At 47.2% G+C, this 19,531-nt stretch overlaps 1 protein-coding gene across 1 annotated transcript; it reads right to left on the bottom strand.

Moving 5' to 3' along the window:
- Window positions 1-1,376: 1,376 nt before the first annotated feature.
- TSFM (Ts translation elongation factor, mitochondrial) lies at window positions 1,377-18,656 on the bottom strand. The gene is made up of 6 exons (XM_056117727.1): window positions 18,560-18,656; window positions 18,245-18,421; window positions 15,888-16,016; window positions 15,452-15,574; window positions 6,537-6,624; window positions 1,377-1,954 (listed from the first exon to the last, which is right to left on the bottom strand). The coding sequence occupies exons 1-6, from the start codon at window positions 18,629-18,631 to the stop codon at window positions 1,548-1,550; spliced, it is 996 nt and encodes a 331-aa protein (XP_055973702.1). The 5' UTR covers window positions 18,632-18,656; the 3' UTR covers window positions 1,377-1,547.
- Window positions 18,657-19,531: the final 875 nt, after the last annotated feature.

The following is a 19,531-nucleotide window of genomic DNA, read 5'->3' as shown; positions in this document are numbered from 1 at the left end:
TGTAGTATCCCCAGAAGAGAGCAAATAGTGCCTGTACTGGGAAAGAATTTGCCCGCAGCCCCGTGTCTGCCAAGCACCCAAGCTACTCTCTTAGACACAACAGGATCTGCGCATCACAGCATGTTTTCCATGCCTCGGCCCTATGTCCCCAAGCTGTTGTAACCTAATAAAATTACCCACTTTTTGATGGTGTAGCCTTTTGGATGTTTTCAGAAGCACTGAAACTGCATGACACTGAAGAAGTCAAAAGGGACAAAAAAACGAAACACCAGTTTTATTTATTTATTTATTTTTGCTTTTTGGGTCACACCCGGCGATGCACAGGGGTTACTCCTCGCTCTGCACTCACGAGTCACTCCTGGCAGTACTCAGGGGACCATATGGGATGCTGGGAATCAAACCCGGGTCGGTCGCGTGCAAGGCAAACGCCCTACCCGCTGTGCTATTGCTCCAGCCCCAAAACACCAGTTTTAAAGTCGTTAATACTGGCGCCTAGGTTTTTTTCAAAGTATAAGATCAGTATTTCCAAAATCCATAAAACGTTGACATTATCCATATACATTCAATATACCCTAAAGTCAAAATCCAGATCTGTATGTGCCTAAGATTTTTTTTAATTTTTCAAGTAAAATGCCTACATAAGCAAATAGTGTTCTTCTATTTTTGAGTTTGCCTATAAGGATAATTTTTCTACGTTTACATTGGAAGAAAAGTCTCAGTACTGGGAACGTGATGCAGCATTGCTGGGTGAGTGAGCTGGATAACTGGACCGAGGTGATGCTGTTTCTGGCACGAGAACGTCCAAATCTCCAAATCTGTCTCACAGCTGTCAAGGAAACCTCAGTCCGCACGTAGCCACACTCCACTGTCCAACAGAGAAACAGCACCATGTGTTACTAGTTTCAGGAATAAGGCCACAACCAGTGTGCGTAGCGCTGAGGAGAGCCTTCCAAGCCCGCATGCACGGAGTCTGAGTCTGAGTCAACAATTCCAAAGAAAACCCTGTGATACAAATGGGAAGTTCGGAAACAGAACAGAGTGAAAGCAGAACAGGGGAGTTCCAGGTCACAGGTTTCAGAGAGAATGAGCTAGGAAGCTGGGATGCAGGGAAGGCAGTTGCAGCACAGTGTTGATACCGTTTTCCTAGTGAGTTTCCAGAAGGCCCACCTATTGCCTGCCAAAACCTGTCCCAAGTCAGGCACCGATGTCTAAATCTAGGGCTAGTGAGATTAGTAGAACAGGTAAGGCGCTTGCCATGCCCACAGCCGACCTGTGCCCAACACCACAGCTGCCCCCCCAACACATACCCCCACTGGCAATGAATCCCCCCAAACAAAAGCCAAATCCAGCATGACACAGGCAAGGGAAAGCGCCTTTTCACTTCATTACACAATTTTATTAACTTTACCCATGATGCTTATAATTTCATTATAAACTTAAAAAATGAGAAACACACTCAGGGCTTGAAGAGGCTTCGGATGTAGCTCCTTTTTGCAATGCTGTCCAAAGCTAATACAAGTGCTTCTTCCTGGCTCAGTCTCTGGAGCCTATCCAGCCTCTGCTGCCTCTTCGCCTTCTCCACACTCAAATCGTACGAAGTCCACTACAGACACCCCGTGGGGCTGCACAAACTGTCCCAGCGTGATGGACGGGTCCAGCAAGTACGGCTGGGACAGCATCTTGGTTTCCGTCTCGCCGCCAGGCACATCATCCAGGGAGCCAACAGAGAGGGGGGCCATGCCCACCACGTGCTGCCCCAGGCGACGGCCAATATCCTCCAGGTTGGCTTTTGGCTCGGCCGCCTCGCAGACCACCAAGGCCCCATATTTCCCCAGCACCAGGTTGTGGGGTGAGGGGCCCTGTACTGCTCCGTGGACGTAGGAGCCGACATAGAACCCAGCTGGCACGCTCACCCAGGCTGCTCGCTTCAGGGTCATGTTCTCTCCCAGTTTCCCTAAGAAAAAGAACAAAACCATAGACACTGGCTTCCAGAATCCAATACCAGCAGCACTGCCCGGTATGTAGAGCAGTCAGGTTTGGGGGAAGCCCTCTGCACTGACGTGGCGGGAACAGCATCAGGTGAAGATACTGGACCCTACATTCTTCACTCTCAGTTTAAACAGTCGGGCAGGGGAATGGGGAGGAGGGTGGGGGATGCTGACATGTGCCTTTATGGAACACCAACGAGATGCCAGGTACGTGAAAACTAAAAATGTACAGAAACCACGCAGCTGACCCAGGTTCAATTCCTGGCATCCCACATGGTCCCGACCCCTACCAGTAGTGATGAGCACAGAGCCAGGAGTGGCCCCAAAACAAAAACAAGTAACCTTACTTTCCTTTGGGATGGAGCAATAGCACAGCAGCTAGGGTGCCTGCCATGCATATGGCCAACCTGGGTCTGGGTTTACTCCCCAACATCCCATATATTCCCCCATGAACCACCAGGAGTAATTCCTGGGTGCAAAGCCAGAAGTAACCCCTGAGCATGTCCGGGTGTGGCCACGATCCCAGAAAAAAAATCAAAAATAAAAAAATATAGATGTGCAGGTTACAATGCTTGCCTTGCATACATCCAACACGGGTTCAATCCCCAGCAACCTAAATTAATATCCCCTAAACATAGCCAGGTGTGGCCAAGAAAACAAAATAAAATAAAATAAAATGCATAGACACAGACACAGGCATTATTTCTCTCTGCCTCTTACATGTGACTGTATTATTACATGTGACTGTAATAAATCATAACAAATTCCACATACTAATTGGGAGAGGGGGAGAAGAGGGGGTTTCCAGCAGTGCTAGGGGGCCGCCTGGGCTACTATGGCAATGCTGTGGTGGAGGGGGGCATTCAGAACCAGGGATGGAACTTGGGGTCCCACATATACTTGGCATGCATTCCAGCCGTTTAAACTCTCTCTCTCTGGCCCTCCATTTATTAATTGATCAAGTGTTCATCTATAAAATGTTGGTACTGACACTTAAAATAACCTAAAAGCAGGATCACTGAATACATAATATATGTAGAAGCACTTCTGACAGTACCTGGCACATAGCGGACTCTCAAACACTGGCCATTTTCAGGACAATTAAACCAAAGCTTGAGAATTCAAGTATCACACCCAAAGATACAGAGATGACACTGGGCAGAACTGAAACTGAAACTCAGATCTGGACCAGAATGACGCTGTGCACAAGGCTGACCTGGGTTCCATCCCCAGCACCCCATATGGTTCCCTGGTGCACCAGGAGTGATCACTGAGCACCACCAAACGTGGCCCCAAGACAAACAAAGGCCCCCAAAGCCCCTCAAACCAGACTCCAAAGAATGTGTGTCTTCCCCACACTAATCTACCATCCCTCCCAAATTCCACCAGAACTGATGGAAACAATTCCTCATCACCTGTTCTATCATGAAAAACCCTCAACTAAAAACCCCAGAAAATCCCCAAACTTCATGCCATCCAATAGTTTTTTTTTCTCTTATTTTAATGAATCATCTTGAGACACATTTACAGACTTACATTAACTTTGGTGATTGTGTTTCAGTCAAACAATGTTCAAGTACCCATCCCAGTGCCCATTCTCCACCCCCCAATGTTCCCAGTATCCCTCCTTCCACCCCCACCCCCATCCAATAGTTTTAACTTCCTCTCATCAAAAAAAAAAAAAAATCAAAAGAACAGAGGCCAGGGGCTGGAGCAACTAGCACAGCGGGTAGGGCGTTTGCCTTGCACGCGGCCAACCCGGGTTCAATTCCCAGCATCCCATATGGTCCCCTGAGCACCGCCAGGGGTAATTCCTGAGCTCAGAGCCAGGAGGAACCCCTGTGCATTGCCGGGTATGACCCAAAAGCAAAAAAAAAGAACAGAGGCCAGGAAGAGAATACAGTGGGAAAGGCACTTGCCTTGCATGCAGCAGACCCAAGTTTGATCCCTGGCACTCCATATGGTCCCCGGGACACTTCCTGAGCACAGAACCAGAAGTAGGGCCAGAGTACTGTTTTGGATGTGGCCCCAAACAACAACAAAAAGAGAACATATTCATCTATGAGAGCCAGCTTTCTCCCCCTTTCTCACAGGAAGCCAATCTCCTCTCACACAATTCCAAATAAGGGGCCAAAGCAATAGCACAGCAGGTAGGGCACTCATGTTGCACACAGCCAACTGGGGCTCAATCCCGATATCCCATATGGTCCCTTGAGCACCACCAGGAATGATTCCTGAGCAAGACTGAGTATTGCATGCTTCAAAATAAAAAAGTAAAGATGTATGTCTCTATTTTCACCCCATTTTTACTCCTCAATCCTTGTATTAACTAGTTAATATAACCTCCAAGCACCCCAGAGATTGGGGACATGATAAAGTTCCAAATGGCAAAAAAAAAAAAAGACTGAGTATTGCCAAAACCAATAATAATAATAATAATAATAATAATAACTACAAATAAGCCACAAAATAAGAAGCATATCGATTTGCTCGAGCGGGCCCAGTAACGTCTCCATTTTGAGACTTGTTGTTACTGTGTTTGGCATATCAAATACGTCACGGGGAGGTTGCCAGGCTTTGCCGTGTGGGCGAGATACTCTCGGTAGCTTGCCGGGCTCTCTGAGAGGGGCGGAGGAATCGAACCCTGCTTGGCAGGGCCGGCAGTGTGCAAGGCAAACGCCCTACTGCTGTGCTATTGCTCCAGCCCAAGAAGCATATAAATAAACAAAAGGCGTAGAGGGGTGTGAGTATAAACACTTACACTAGCAACAATAATAACTAACTCATGAAAAGTCATCCAAAAGCCAAAATAAATTTCTGGGGGGTCGAGGGGATGGGATTTGGTGCGACATGACGCTCCTCAGGGGCTCCTCCAGACTCAACTGGGGACCGATTTTGTTTGGGAGCTGCACCTTGCAGTACTCAGGGCTTACTCCTAGCTCTGAACTTGGGGATCACGCCTGGAAGAGCTCATGGGACCACATGGGGTAACAGGGATGGAAACTTGGCGGGCTGCATGCAGAGCAAGCTCCCTGTCTGCTGTACTCTGTCTAGCCCCTTTACTGGGGATCGAACTAGAGTCAGCCACACGCCAGGTCCTGTGCTGAACCCCTGTACTAGCTCTTCGCGACCCCCTCAAGAGTCCTCTCCCCCACACACAAAGAAATCTAATTCAGCCCTTAACATCTACAAATTGGTTAATTCCCAGAAACTGACAAGGCTGAAACGCCCAGTTCTTCCAGAATTCCTTAATGAATTCCACACACAGCTGTCTGCCTAGCTTCTCACGCATGAGTCACTGAAATATCATGCACATAAAATAATCTTATAAAGACAAAACTTGTGCTTTGTCTGGAAAGAGCAGTAAATTTCCAGGGAGTCATTTTCCTCTCTTTAATAAGGATGCATAGAAGAGGCAGAATCCCACTCGGGTGACCCAAACCATGCAGGATCTAGGTATGCTTTCCACGGTTAACAGGTTCTGAAAGGAGGAACTTTCTCAAATTCAGAATCTACTTTTTGGTTACTGTTGTTTTGTTTTTTGGGGGGCAACACCCAGCAGTGCTCAGGGATCACTCCTGACAGGGCTAAGGGGACGTTGGGGGATTGAAACGAGGTCAGCTTGTGCAAATGCCCTTCCCGTTATACTACCTTTCCAGCCAGGATCTACATTTTTAAAACAAGAGGAGAAATTATATTCCTAGAAAGGCTCCTAAATTGTTCAGGGTCCCCTATTTAAAAAGGGAACATATAAAGATGGGATGTGACAGAAATAGTATGTCAAAAAGTATGCATGCAAGGTAAGCACCTTAACCTCTGCCCTGAAAAAAATTTCACTCTGCCGAGAAAAATCTTCCAGTTATGAAAAGGTAAATTATTTCAGTTGTGAGATTTCAAGTCTAAATTTATATAAAGAAACGTCGTAGGGCCAGAGCAGTACAGTGCGGAGGGCATTGCCTTGCACATGCTGACCCAGGCTTGATCCCCGGCATCCCATCCCTTCCCCTGTGCACCACCAGGAGTGATTCTGAGTGCAGAGCCAGGAGGAACCCCTGAGCACCACTGAGCATTGCCCAAAAAACAAAATAAAAAGAAAAGATAAAATTCTGAGTACACTGAGACCTCATCTTCTCTTCAAAGTAACAATTACTTAGTGCTCAGAGTGGCTTTGACAGAGGATGAGTTTTTCAAGACACCCACTGCCTCCTAACATCCAACATCAACCCACCCAGCACATTCCCATTATCTGGCCCTTGGGGGCTCATGAGCTTGCAATTCTTTTTTTTGTTTTTAGACCCATGATCCCTTGGATCCCGTCAGGAGAGATCTCTGAGTGCAGAGCCAGGAGGAAAGTGGCTGACGATGGTAGCGTTTCTGGGGTAAGCACCACACTCTGCTCTAGAGTGCCTACATCCCTCCATCAGGGTCCCTCTGCCCCCACCTTCCTACTGAGCTGGCGAGTCTCAATCCAGATTAGGAGAAACACAAAAGAGTCAAGGAGATCCAGCTGCTGTTTCCAGTTTCCAGATCCCTTAGGGAAATACTCACCAATGGCTAAGGTCAGCTGATCCCTAAGAGATCCTTCTCTCTCTGGCCCAGCTGGAAGTTCAGAGAGCTCTGAGGAATTTAAGAAGCCCTAAATATAGAGAAAACAAACATGAATCCATCTGCACGAGTCAAGTGTTCAGGAATAAGGTAAGAATGACCTATTTCTCAGAAATAGGTTTGGAGAGGTTGGAGAGAGTCAAGTGGGTAGGGGGCTTGCCTTCCCTGTACCTGACCCGGGCTCAATCCCCCAGCACTCCATATGGTCCCCCAAGTTCCGCCAGCCCCGAGTGCAGAGCCAGCAGGAAGCCCTGAGCACAGCTGGGTGTGGCCCAAAAACAAAAGCATAAAATGACTTAAGACAACTAAGCATAAGTAGATGTTTTCATGATGTTAAGAAACGATAAAAGTCAGAAAGGGGGGAGCGATAGCACAGGGGGTAGAGAATTTGCTTTGCACGCGACTGACCCAGGTTCGAGTCCCAGAATCCCATATGGTCCCCTCAGTACTGCCAGGAGTAATTCCTGAGTGCAGAGCCAGGAGTAACCCCTGAACATCGCCGGGTGTGACCCAAAAAGAAAAAAAATAGTAAGAAAGAGTTTTGTCTTGTTAATTTTAATTCTTGGGCCACACATGGCAGTGCTCAGGGCTTGCTTCTGGCTCTGCTCTGTGCTCAGGGATCACTCCTGGTGGGGGTCAGGAGACCCACATAGGGTGCCAAGGATTGAATCTGGGTTGGCTGCAGGCAAGGCAAGCGCCCTCTCCACTGTACAATATCTCTCTAGCAGCTCCATCTTTATCTTTTATTCTCTCACTGTATCACACTCAATTTCATTACACTCCTATCCTCTGCATAACTCTTAAAATGCGGTTTCCTAGAAATCATGATTACTGTTATACAATGAGACATTTTTATACAATAGTGAAAAGGTAAGGCTGGGTGGGCCAACAGATGGGAGAGATACAAAATGTTGCACACCCAGTGGAGGAGAATAGTCCAAAGCTGACAAGATCACTTACACTTCCATTCTCTGATTTCCACAATCCTATTTAAAACTGCCCAACATTGGAAGAAAGTAGTTAATAAATCCTGGCGCCTCCACACAATGAACTCTATGCAGCTGGAAAAGGGAAAAAGAAATGATCTCTCTAGACAAGTGGGACTATCTTAAACTAAGAAGCTTCTGCACCTCCAAAGAAACAGTGGCCAAAATACAAAGACAGTCTACAGAATGGGAAAGGATATTCGCCGAATACACATCCGACAAGGGGTTGACATCAAGGATATACAAAATACTGGCTGAACTCCACAAGAAGAAAACATCCAACCCCATCAAAAAATGGGGCGAACAGAGTCGGGGTGGGATGGGGGGGATGGGGGATGGGAGGGATACTGGGATCCGTGGTGGTGGGAAATGGGCACTGGTGGAGGGATGGGTATTTGATCATTGTATAATTGAAACCCAAGCACAAAAATTTGTAAGTCTACAACTGTACCTCATGATGTCTCACTAATAAAAATTAAAAAAAAAAATGGGGCGTTGAAATGAACAGAAACTTTCTCAAAGAAGAAATCCAAATGGCTAAAAGGCACATGAGAAAATGCTCTACATCATTAATCATCAGGGAGATGCAGATCAAAACCACAATGAGATATCATTTCACACCACAGAGACTGGCCCACATCCAAAAGAACTAAAGCAACCTGTGTTGGCACGGATGTGGCAAGAAAGGGATACTCCTTCACTGCTGGTGGGAATACCGACTGGTTCAGCCCTTTTGGAAAAGAGTATGGACGATTCTCAAAAAAACAGAAACTGAGCTCCCATTTGACCCAGCAATACCACTCCTGGAAATATACCCAGGAGAGGCAAAAAATATAGTCAAAGCGACATCTGTACTTGTTTGTTCATTGCAGCATTGTTTACAATAGCTAGAATCTGGAAAAACCCTGAGTGCCCAAGAACAGATGACTGGTAAAAGAAACTTTGGTACATCTACACAATGGAGTACTATGTAGCTGTTAGAAAAAAATGAAGTCATGAAATTTGCATACAAATGGTACCACATGGAAAATATCATGCTAAGCGAAATGAGCCAGAAAGAGACAGACAGACATAGAAAGATTGCATTCATCTGGGGAACATAAAGTAACAAAATAGGAGACTAACACCCAAGAATAGCTGTGATAAATACCAGGAGGTTCACTCCATGGCTTGGAGGCCAGTTGCACACTCTAGGGGTAAAGGCAGCTCAGATAGAGAAGGCAGCACCAAATAAAGCGTGTTGGGAGGATCCGCCCAGAATAGGAGAAGCATGCTGAAAATAGACTATAGACTGAACATGATTGTCACCCAATGTCTCTTTTGCAAACCACAGCATCCAAAAGGAAAGAGAGAACAAAAGGGAGTGCCCTGCCACAGAGGCAGGATGGGATGGGGGGATGGGGAGGTGGGAGGGATACTGGGATCCGTGGTGGTGGAGAATGGGCACTGGTAGAGGGATGGGTACTTGATCATTGTATAACTGAAACCCAAGAACAAATATTTATAAGTCTACAAATGTACCTCATGGTGTTTCACTAATAAAAATAAATAAATAAATAAAAAAGATATGATCTCTCCATGAGCTGCTATGGAGAATGTCTAGTATATATAATTAAATTCAAAAAGAGGGACCAGAGAGATAGTACAGATAGCACCATGGGTAGGACACTTGCCTTGCATGTGGCCGATCTGGGTTCAATATCTGGCACCCCAAATGGGTCCCCTGACACCCACCAGGAGTGATTCCTGAGAACAGAAGCAGAAGAAAACCCTGAACAATGCTGGGTGTGGTGCACAAATACAAAAAAAGAGGAAAAAAGAAGGCAAAGAGAAAAGTAAACAAGAGGGGCTGGAGCAATAGCACAGTGGGTAGGGAATTTGCCTTGCATGCAGCCAACCCGGGTTCAATTCCCAGCATCCCATATGGTCCCCTGAGCACTGCCAGGGGGTAATTCCTGAGTGCAGAGCAAGGAGTAACCCATGTGAATCACCGGGTGTGACCCAAGAAGCAAAAAAAAAAAAAAAAAAAAAAGTCAACAAGAACCAGAAAGATAATACAGTGGGCAGTGTGCTTGCTGGTTAAATCTTTGGCACCCCTTATGGTTACCCCGAGCCCCCCGAGCACAGAGCCAGGAAAAAGTACTAAGCACAGCAAGGCTAGAGGGGAGGAAGGAAAGAAGGAAGAGAGGGAGTGAGGGAAAGCGAGAAAGGCAGTGAGTTTTTATGTATTATATCACCATATGTGTAAGAAAGAGACATTTGTAAACATTTTTTTTTTGCTGAAGACACAGAGGGGACCAGGAAACTCATTATCTGCTGAGTGATTAAGAATAGAAGAGATTGTCGCCCACGAATGGCCTCTCTGGCTCCTGATCAAGCTGCTTAATGGCCATGATCCCAGAGACTCAGAAACAAATCTCGGAACCCAGTGGCTTTTGGCAGAGATGCGTCCAGTTCCCGCAGTAGGTTACAGGGCCAGTCTACCCCAGGGGGGAATAGGTTTCGTGCCTTGGTTTGTTCCCCCTGGCAGCTCGGTGGCCACCATCCTCCAGAGGTCACTGGACAGTCAGGTTTGGGCCCGAAGTGACGAGACACACGGGGCCTCATGGGATGGGGGTGGAGCCAGCCCTTTCCTCCCCACTCCAACAAGACTCCGAATCACTGCCCATGAACGGCCTCTCTGGCTCCTGATCAAGCTGCGTAATGGCCACGATCCCAGAGACTCAGGAACAAATCTCAGAACCCAGCAGGTTTTGGTAGAAATCCCTCCAGATTTAATTGCTAAAATTTCAGAATTCCAAAACCGTGTGCCCACTACGGCAGCCAAGTGACATCATGTGATATTCATAACCAGCAATAGAAAACAAATTGTCTACAGTTGCCTTTTCGGCACATCTGAGTGTTGGGTTAAAATCCCAAATAATAATGGTGGGTCTGGGGTCGAAATATTGAATGAAATCAAAGTGGAAAGAGAGCAATCATCTGCCCCACAGGTAGGGGGAGGGTGTGCGATGGGGGGCATACTATGGTTTTTGGTGGTGGAGAATGGGCACTGGTGAAGGGACAGGTGTTTCATCATTGTATGACTGAAACTTAAACCCAAAAGCTTTGTAACTGCTCTCACAGTGATTCAATAAATAAATTTATAAAAAAAGGAAAAAAAGGGTAAGGTGGAATTTATGCCCAATTCAATCAGCCTAATCAATGGCTGAAAAAAATAGCAATACTCCTGCATTAAAAAAAAAAAAGAATAGAAGAGAAGGGCTAGAGCAATACAGTGGGTAGGGCGTTTGCCTTGAACCCAGGTTCGATCCCCGACATCCTATATGGTCCCCTAAGCACCAGCAAGAGTGACCCTTGAGCACTGAGCCAAGAATAAGTCTTGAGTATCCCTAGGTATGACTCTAAAACCAGGAGAAAAGGGGAGTAAGAAAAGGGGAGTAAGACTTTTTCATGTATGTTTTATACTTTTGTTTTTTCTTTTTTGGGTCATACCTGGTGGTGCTCAGGGTTACTCCTGGCTCTAGGCTCTGACTCAGGAATTACTCCTGGCAGTGCTCGAGGGATCATATAGGATGCTGGGGATGGAAACCCAGGTCAGCCGCATGTAAGGCAAACGCCCTACCTGCTGGACTATCGCTCGAGCCCTGTTTTTATACTTTTAAGTTTCAGAATCTTGTTACTGGTTTGCATATTCAAAAAATAAATTAGGGCCAGGAAGAAGATCAACGAATTCGAGTGCATGTCTTGCCTGAGACTGGTCCTCGTGGTCAGCCCTAAACTTGGTGGTTGCACCAAAACCACCAGGAGCAACCCCGGGCCAGAGCTGGGAGTAGCCACTGGACGCTTCTGGGAATGGCCCCAAACAAAAAATAATTAACAAGGATTTGGTGTGAAAATGTCTAAACAGAAACCTAAGACCCTAACGATACTTGACACGAATAAGAAAATCTCACAGAAGGTAAAAAATAACCAAATAACTCAGGTGAGGGGGTGAGGGGTACATTGGGTCAAGTCCACAGTTCTAAGGGCCTGTTTCTGCTGTGTGTTGTGGAGTGACCACTGGCACTGCCCAGGGACCATACGTGGTAAGAGGAACCAGGGCCAGTTGCATACAACTGACCTGTACTTCTTTCCAGCCCCAAAGAACTTTTCAATAACAGGTCTGGGACCACCTAACGCCAATGTAAAGACAACAACAAATCTTGAACTTCTTAGCCGGTATGATGCAGTCTGTTACTTTATTGAAGAGACCAGTTACAGGAGCTCTAAAACACATTGGGGGGCTGGACTGATAGCACAGCGGGGAGGGCGTTTGCACTACAAGCGGCCGACCCAGGTTCGATTCCCAGCATCCCATATGGTCCCCTGAGCACCGCCCGGGGTAATTCCTGAATACAGAGCCAGGAGGAACCCCTGTGCATCACCAGGTATGACCCAAAAAGCAAAAAATAAATAAATAAAAATAAAACACATTTGTTTGTATTACAATCAGTGGGCTGGAGCGATAGCACAGTGGGTAGGGCATTTGCCTTGCACGTGGCCGACCCGGCTTCAATTCCTCCATCCCTCTCGGAGAGCCCAGCAAGCTACCGAGAGTATCCCACCCGCACAGCAGAGCCTGGCAAGCTCCCTGTGGAGTATCCGATATGCCAAAAATAGTAACAACAAGTCTCACAATGGAGACGTTACTGGTGCCCGCTAGAGCATATCGATGAGGACAGTGCTACAGTGCTATAACATTAGTAAGTAAACACTGAAGTCTGCTAGGAGCCAGTGTCCTCAACAGAATAGAAAATACAAGTATCCAACGGGGAAGCGAAGTGGTGCAGGATTAGAACTGAATTCTCTCTTTCTCTCTGTCTCTGTCTCTCCCTTCCCCCGCCCCACCCATTTCCTCTCTCTCCACATCCAGATTTGGTATCTCAGTAAAAAGGATCAGGATTCCTCGGGGAAATTCTATGATTAGGGCAAAAGATGGCATAAGTCCAAAGTACCTTAAGGAACATAAGATGAGGGAGATGATTCAACGGGCTGCAGCACAGGATTTCCTTGCAGAAGGCCTGGGTTCCATCCCCAGCACCACCAGAGTGACCTGTAAGACTGCTGGCCATGGTCCAAAACATAAAACCCACCAAAATAGGGAAATATTCAGGAAAGAATGAGGAGTAATCAAAGGGACAATGAACGCGCTTGCACAAACTTGGGCTTATACCAGCCAGTTCCAAAAATAATTTTGGCTTCAAAATAAAATATATTCTTCATTATTTTTAAATATACCTAGGTTACAATGTAGCACTGTCTGTAGCACTGTCCTCCCTCTGTTCATCATTTCCTCTGCCCAGTGACTCTCCATTGTGACACTTGTTACTGTGTTTAGCATAAGGAATACGTCAGGAGCAGCTTGCCAGGCTTTGCCATGCGGGCGAGATATAATAAACTAATGATAATCTGTTTATAAAATTAGAATCCAAGAATCAACGTTGGTACAAAATGAATCACTAAATGAAAATGAAGAAGAGAAATCTCAAGCTTGGTTTGGTAATTTTTTTTTTATCCTCTACCCAGTGGTACTCAAGGGCCACGCTTGGTAGTACTCAGGGGACCATATGTGGTGCCAGAATTCAGATCTCAGGGTCATGTCCAAAGTCACATTTGAGGCAAGTGCCTTAACTTTAGTACCGTCTCTCTGGGCCTCTCTTTGTCTTCTTAAATACTTGCTTTAAATAGAAATAAGACAAAATAAAAGTGCCTGCCTTGCAAGCATGAAGCCATGGGTTGGATCCCCGCTGCCAGTCACATGCCCCCAGTGCTATCCCCGCTATTCCGCTGTCTGGGCCCCCCACCACACACTCATGGGAACACAAGTGTGTGCCAGCCCCAAACCAGATATGTAGTCCCCAGTTATCCCAACAACAGAACAAACAAGAAGGGGGGGAAAACTGACACATCATTTGAAGCAAAATATTAACAAATGGAACCGGAACAATAGTACTTCGGGTAAGACACTTGCCTTGCACACAGCTGACCCAGGTTCAACCCTTGACACCCCATATGGTCCACCATGCCTGAGTACCACCAGGCATGGCCCAAAATATAAACAAAAGAGTTAAAAGGAAACTTAAATAAAGACCAAAAGGTAAAGTAATATATAAAGCTAAAAGAAATTAAGGCCCTTACTACAGATAATGAGAAAAGGCACAATACAGTGAATGACTCACACCAACTGGCCAAGGGCTCACACTGGCAGATCAAGATTGGACTTTCCGGGGCTGGAGCAATGTACAGTGGGTAAGGCATTTGCCTTGCACAAGGCCGACCCGGGTTCAATCCCCGGCATCCCATGTGGTCCCCCAAGCACCGCCAGGAGTGATTCCTGAGTGCAGAGCCAAGAGTAACCCCTGTGCATCACTGGGTGTGACCCAAAAAAGCAAAAAAAAAAAAAAAAAAAAAAAAAAGATTGGACTTTCACATTCAAGTGGCAATGCAATTCTAAAAAGTAATCTTCACAGTTTTCAGAGGAATGATAACACTAATAACACTTATGAGTCTCAAGAGAAGGATCACGAAGAGCATAAGGGTGGCACTAAACACACATGCTGATGTGACTTAGGAGTTTCATTTCTGCCTTGACCGCAAAGATGAATCAAAAGCAGAGGAATAAATTTCTTCCAGGATCTTGACAGGATCAAGAATATGCTCATTCTCTGGGGCCGAAGAGACAGCTCAGCAGGTCAGGTGTTCACCTTGCATGCATCTGACCAGTTCAATCCCCTGAATCCCATAAGGTCCCCCAAGCCCTGCCAGGAGTAATTCCTGAGTGCAGAGCCAGGACTGACCACTGAGCATCTCTGGATGTGGCTCACCCCAAAGAAACAAGCAAAAAAAGAATATGCTTATCTCAACTAAGCCTTCTCCAAGCCTTTTCCACTTAGAAAGCCTTTCCTAAGGTCAGGGATATGGCTCCGGGAAAAAATGCCTGCTTTGCGAGCATGAGATCTGGGTTTGATCCAGGCAAGCAAACAATAACTACAACAACAAAAAATATGTATCCTAATTAAAAAGCCTTTCCTCAGGCTATTCTAGATTACTGGATTTCAAACCAGAACCAAAACAAAAGAACTGGGGCAAAAGAATTGATGGGTTAGACAGACAATACAGTTGGCAGGGTGCTTACCTAGCATGCAGTGACCCGGGTTCAAACCCCAGCACTATATAACCCCGAGCAAGCATGATCCCTCAGTACATAGCCGAAATTAAATCCTGAGCAATCCACGTATAGTTCTAACACCAAATCAAACCAAACAAGAACTATTACAGGAGTTAAGGCACTTGCCTTACACACAGTCAACCCTTGTTTGATTGTTGGCACCACATATGGTTCCCTAAGCACCCCTGAGAGAGATCCTTGAGCACAGAGCCAGGAGCAAGCCCTAAGCACTGCCAGGTATAGAACAAAAACCTGAAGAAAAAAAAAAATTTCTAACTTCAGTACTACCTGAATTGATACAGATCTCCACCCCATAGTATTCATTCATTCATTCATTCAACACCATTACCGAACCCCAGTGGCTGAGCTCACTGCTCTTTCCCAGAGACACAGAAGTAAAAAAACTTTTGCCTGCTGAGCTCACATTCTTTTGAGAATGACAGGCAATATATAAATAAAAGCAACATGTGCATTATAGCAACGAAAAGAAATTAATGATGCGAAAGAAGGGACTAGAGCAATAGGAGGAAAGCTACTCCTTTAAAGGGGTGACAGCTAAGCAAAGACAAAAAAAACAAGGAATTGAGATATGACAACATATGAAAAGAGACAAGCAAAGGTCACCCCCCACTAATAAATAAACAACAACAAATAACACTCACTTTCCGGTATGTGGAGAGTTGATCCTTTAGGCTCTGACAATACAACATGGTTCCGAGGGCTACTTGCTGGACCAACTGCTGAAACTTCACATTCCTGGAAACAAAATCTGTCTCACAGTTTACCTGTAGAATCAAATAGATGTTGCTGTATAAGCTTTCTACTGCTGCTTCCAAAAGTGACTTGAGGGAACACAGCAGTAAACCAAGTAACTAGGAAGCACAATGGTGGACTCAACAAGACATGCTGACAAACAAGACATACGCTCAAGAAGACAAACAGCTGAGAATCCCGCCGCCCTTGAACCACTGTCAGCGATGCTCAGAGATCACTCCTGACAGGCGTGCCAGGACTGATGGGGGATTGACCACATGCAAGGCAAGCGTCATCCCACTGGACTGTTCCTCCAGTCCAGCAGCTGGGATTCTGACCACTCACTTCTACTAACACGGCCGCGTTTCCATCCTGCAGAAGCCCAATCAGACCTTCCTTCGTCTTCCTCCCGCTGAGCTTGGCGGCTTTACTCCAGCCCTCCTTCTGAGCCTGCTGGTGGAGCCAGATCTCTGCCTAGAGTGAGAAGAAAAAGAGCTGATAACAGAGTCAAAGAATTCTGAACCAAAGGGGAACGGGGGAGTCTTCAAATAAAGTCAGGTTCCATGATTTATTCTGCTTGCCCTCAATTCTAAAACAGAAACAAAATGGGCTGGGGACAAAGTTCAAGCAGGAGAATACATGTTTAGAATGGGTGAGGCCCTGAGCAAAATACTCTTAAATCAGAAGGGCCCCTATGACCTCTATTTAAAATCAAATTAGAGGGGCTGGAGCAAAAGCACAGCGAGTAGGGCGTTTGCCTTGCACGCGGCAGACCCAGGTTCAATTCCCAGCATCCCATATGGTCCCCCAAGCACTGCCAGGAGTGATTCCTGAGTGCATAAGCCAGGAGTAACTTCTGTGCATCACCGGGTGTGACCCAAAACAAAACAAAAAAATAATAAAATAAAATAAATTCAGAGGTCAGAGAGATAGTACAACCAGTAGGATGCTTGCCGTGCCTGCAGTCAACCCAGGTTCAATCCCCCATCCCTTATATGGTCCCCCGAACACTGTCAGGAGTGATCTCTGAATGCAGAGCAGGAATAAGCCCTGAACATCACCAGCGTGGCCCAAAAATCAAAATAATAATAATTTTTAAATAAAATAAAATTGGGGAACCAGAGAGATTGTGTAGGGATTAATGCACTTTCTTCATATATGACTGACATGTCTGATCCCTTGCAACATATGGTACCCCAAGCACCACTGAGCACCCCTAACACAGAACTGGAAACAGCCCCAGAGGTGCCCTTGTCAGAGGTGGCCAAAAAAGTGAAATGAAATTTAATCAATAAAATGAAATGAAATCAAGCCCCAGAGATAGTCCAGAGGTTATTGCCACACCACATGGCCTCCTGAGATGGGGAGGTCTCAAGCATCTCATGGGGTGTTCCTAGAGGCCCCCAGCAGGGAGCTGTAATGCTCCTGGCACCACGTTCTCAGGCCCTCACACTGAACCACTGACCCAAGTGGCAAGGATTAGTGGGGGTGGCCCCTGAACCAATTCTGGGAGCCTCCTACTCCCCTCAAAGAAATCAAGGATATGCTCAGCAGTAGAGGATCTGTCTTGCATATGTGAGACCCTGGATTCAATCCTCCTCAACTTCAAAAGTGAAGTAATGGCTCATTTCCTGGCAGGCCACCCCTAAATGCCAGGCACCAGGCACCAAGGAGGGTGAGGGGAAGAGGGGGGCAAACACTAATGTTTTGTTTTGTTTTTATGTTGCAGTCACACCCTGAGGTGCTCAGGGCTTACTCCCTGTTCTGTGCTCAGGAAATCAGCCCTGGTGGTGTTTGGGGAACCATATGTGATGGGGGATTGAACACAGATTGGATGTGTGCAAGGCAAGCGGCCCACCCGGTGTACTATGGCTCTATTCCTAAGACTAGTGGAGTTTTTTGTTTGTTTATTGTAGAGACTGGAGCGATAGCACAGCGGTAGGGCGTTTGCCTGGCACACAGCCAACATGGCCGACCTGAGTTCGATTCCTCCGCCCCTCTCGGAGAGCCCGGCAAGCTACCGAGAGTATCTCGCCCGCAGGGCAGAGCCTGGCAAGCTCCGCCTGAGGAATTCGATATGCCAAACACAGTAACAACAAAGTCTCCAATGGAGACGTTACTGGGCCCGCTGGAGCAAATCGATGAACAACGGCAGGACAGTGACAGTATTATAGAGACAAAAACAACGCAAGCAACATTGAAAGATCAACGCAACACTGAAAGATTTAACTGAAGGTATCTAAGATCATGGGACTGGCATGAGAGCACCACGATCTGAGTCTTGATGGGGTGACCTCAAAGTTCACAGGCCTGGGTTTGGAGTGATAGTATAGTACAGCGGGTAGGGCGTTTGCCTTGCGCACAGCCAACCCGGGTTCCATCCCCAGCATCCTTTATGGTCCCCTATGTACTGCCAGGAGTAATTCCTGAGTGCAGAGCCAGGAATAACCCCTGAGCATCGCATCGCTGGGTGTTGTCATAACTCCCCCCCAGCAAAAAAAAGAGGGGAAAAAAAGTTCACAAGCCCTGCAGCAGCTTAACAGAGCAGCCAGCAGCCTTGCCAGTTCTGAGGATTCTTAAAGCGGGGGTCCCGAGCTAACTGCTTCCAAAGAAGAGCCCAAGGTGAGGGTGTTTAGGTCAGAAAGCCTCGGCTCCGGGTGGAAGGGTGAGCGGGTGGGTGGGACCCAGCCCAGCGGCCACACCTGCTGGAGATCGCCGCCGCAAGTCTCCAGGGCTTTCTTGCAGTTCACGAACGAGTAGCCCGTCTTCCGGCGCAGCGTCACGAGCAGCTCCTTGCTGGAGGCGGCGGCGGAGAGCCGGCGCGCGGCGGGAAACGCGCTCCCCGGCGGCGGAGGCCACTGCAACCGCGGGGACCGGGTCTGGGCGGAAAGGAGAGAGGGGTGAGACCCGGAGAGCAGCGGCGGGGGCGGACGGCCGCGGCGTGGGGCAGGGGAGGGTGGTGGCAGGGTCCGCCCCGGCACGGCAGGCAAATCGCCGGCAGAGCCAAGAAGCCTCACCTGGCAGCTTCCCGGCCATGCGATCAGACGGTGGCGGAGCGGCCGCAGCAGGGACATCCTGGTGGCCGCCATACCCGGCTACGGCAACCGGCGCGTGGATGAGGCCAGCGAGCTACGGCGCGGCAGCTGGGCCAAACCGCGCCACCAGCACGTGCACGGCGAGGATAGCGCCACCTGCCGTCTGGAGGGGCGCTTTGCTTCACTGACTTGGGCTTGGAGAGGACAGTTCAGTGGGGGGGAGGGGACAACGACTCCGCAGCCCCACCCCCACCCCTAGATAATGGAAACTTTGAGATCAAGTTGCCGTAAAATAAGAATGCAAGACGGGTAACACTTTGCTTCTTTATTTCCAATGCGCTTTCATATTCACTAACCATTTATGGCCCAAGACATGCTTGTGAGGTAGAGTCAAGGTAGAGAGGCTCATAAATTTCGTCAAGATTGCCTTAGGAAGGAGGGATGGAGCCTCTTCAACAAAACAAATAAAATTTTGTTGAGAGCAGGAGAGACAGTACCGGGGGAGGGGGGTGTAAAGTGCTTGCTTTGCATGCAGCTGACCCCAGTCTGATCTCAGGCACTACATATGATTGATCCTCTGGGCATTACCATGAGTGACCCCTGAGCACCAGAGCCAGGAGCAGACGCTGAGCACTGACGGGTGTGATCCCAAAACAAAACAACAACAAAAATATGTTGAATGAGTGAACTATTTGTTGAACATCCATGTGACCCAGGAGCTGTAGTTAGGCTTCGGGGAATTAGAGATGAGAAAACCACAGCCCTGTCTTCCAGGATAATGGTGAGATCATGGGGAATACCCAGACCAAGGAAGTCCCTTAAGATCACCAAATGGTTGCAGCATCTTAAAAAAGAAAGAAATCCTATCGAAGCAGATAGCTCGGGAAAAGTTTTGTTGTTGTTGTTGTTGTTTTAAGAAAGAGGGAAAGAGTAATGAAGTAATGAAGATTTGGG

Source organism: Sorex fumeus, unplaced genomic scaffold (assembly GCF_029834395.1).
Source record: "Sorex fumeus unplaced genomic scaffold, SorFum_2.1 ptg000035l, whole genome shotgun sequence".
In the NCBI taxonomy this organism is placed as follows: Eukaryota; Metazoa; Chordata; class Mammalia; order Eulipotyphla; family Soricidae; genus Sorex; species Sorex fumeus.
Note: the sequence above shows the minus strand (reverse complement) of the source record. Positions and strands in the feature narration are given on the sequence as shown.

Coding starts and splice junctions, on each gene's coding strand:
- TSFM (XM_056117727.1), bottom strand. CDS start 18,631: ATGGCGGCCACCAGGATGTCCCTGCTGCGGCCGCTCCGCCACCGTCTG. Junction 18,422..18,559: donor CATGGCCGGGAAGCTGCCAG/GTGAGGCTTCTT, acceptor CTTTCCGCCCAG/ACCCGGTCCCCGCGGTTGCA. Junction 1,955..6,536: donor TCAGCTGACCTTAGCCATTG/GTGAGTATTTCC, acceptor TCTTTTTCTTAG/GGAAACTGGGAGAGAACATG.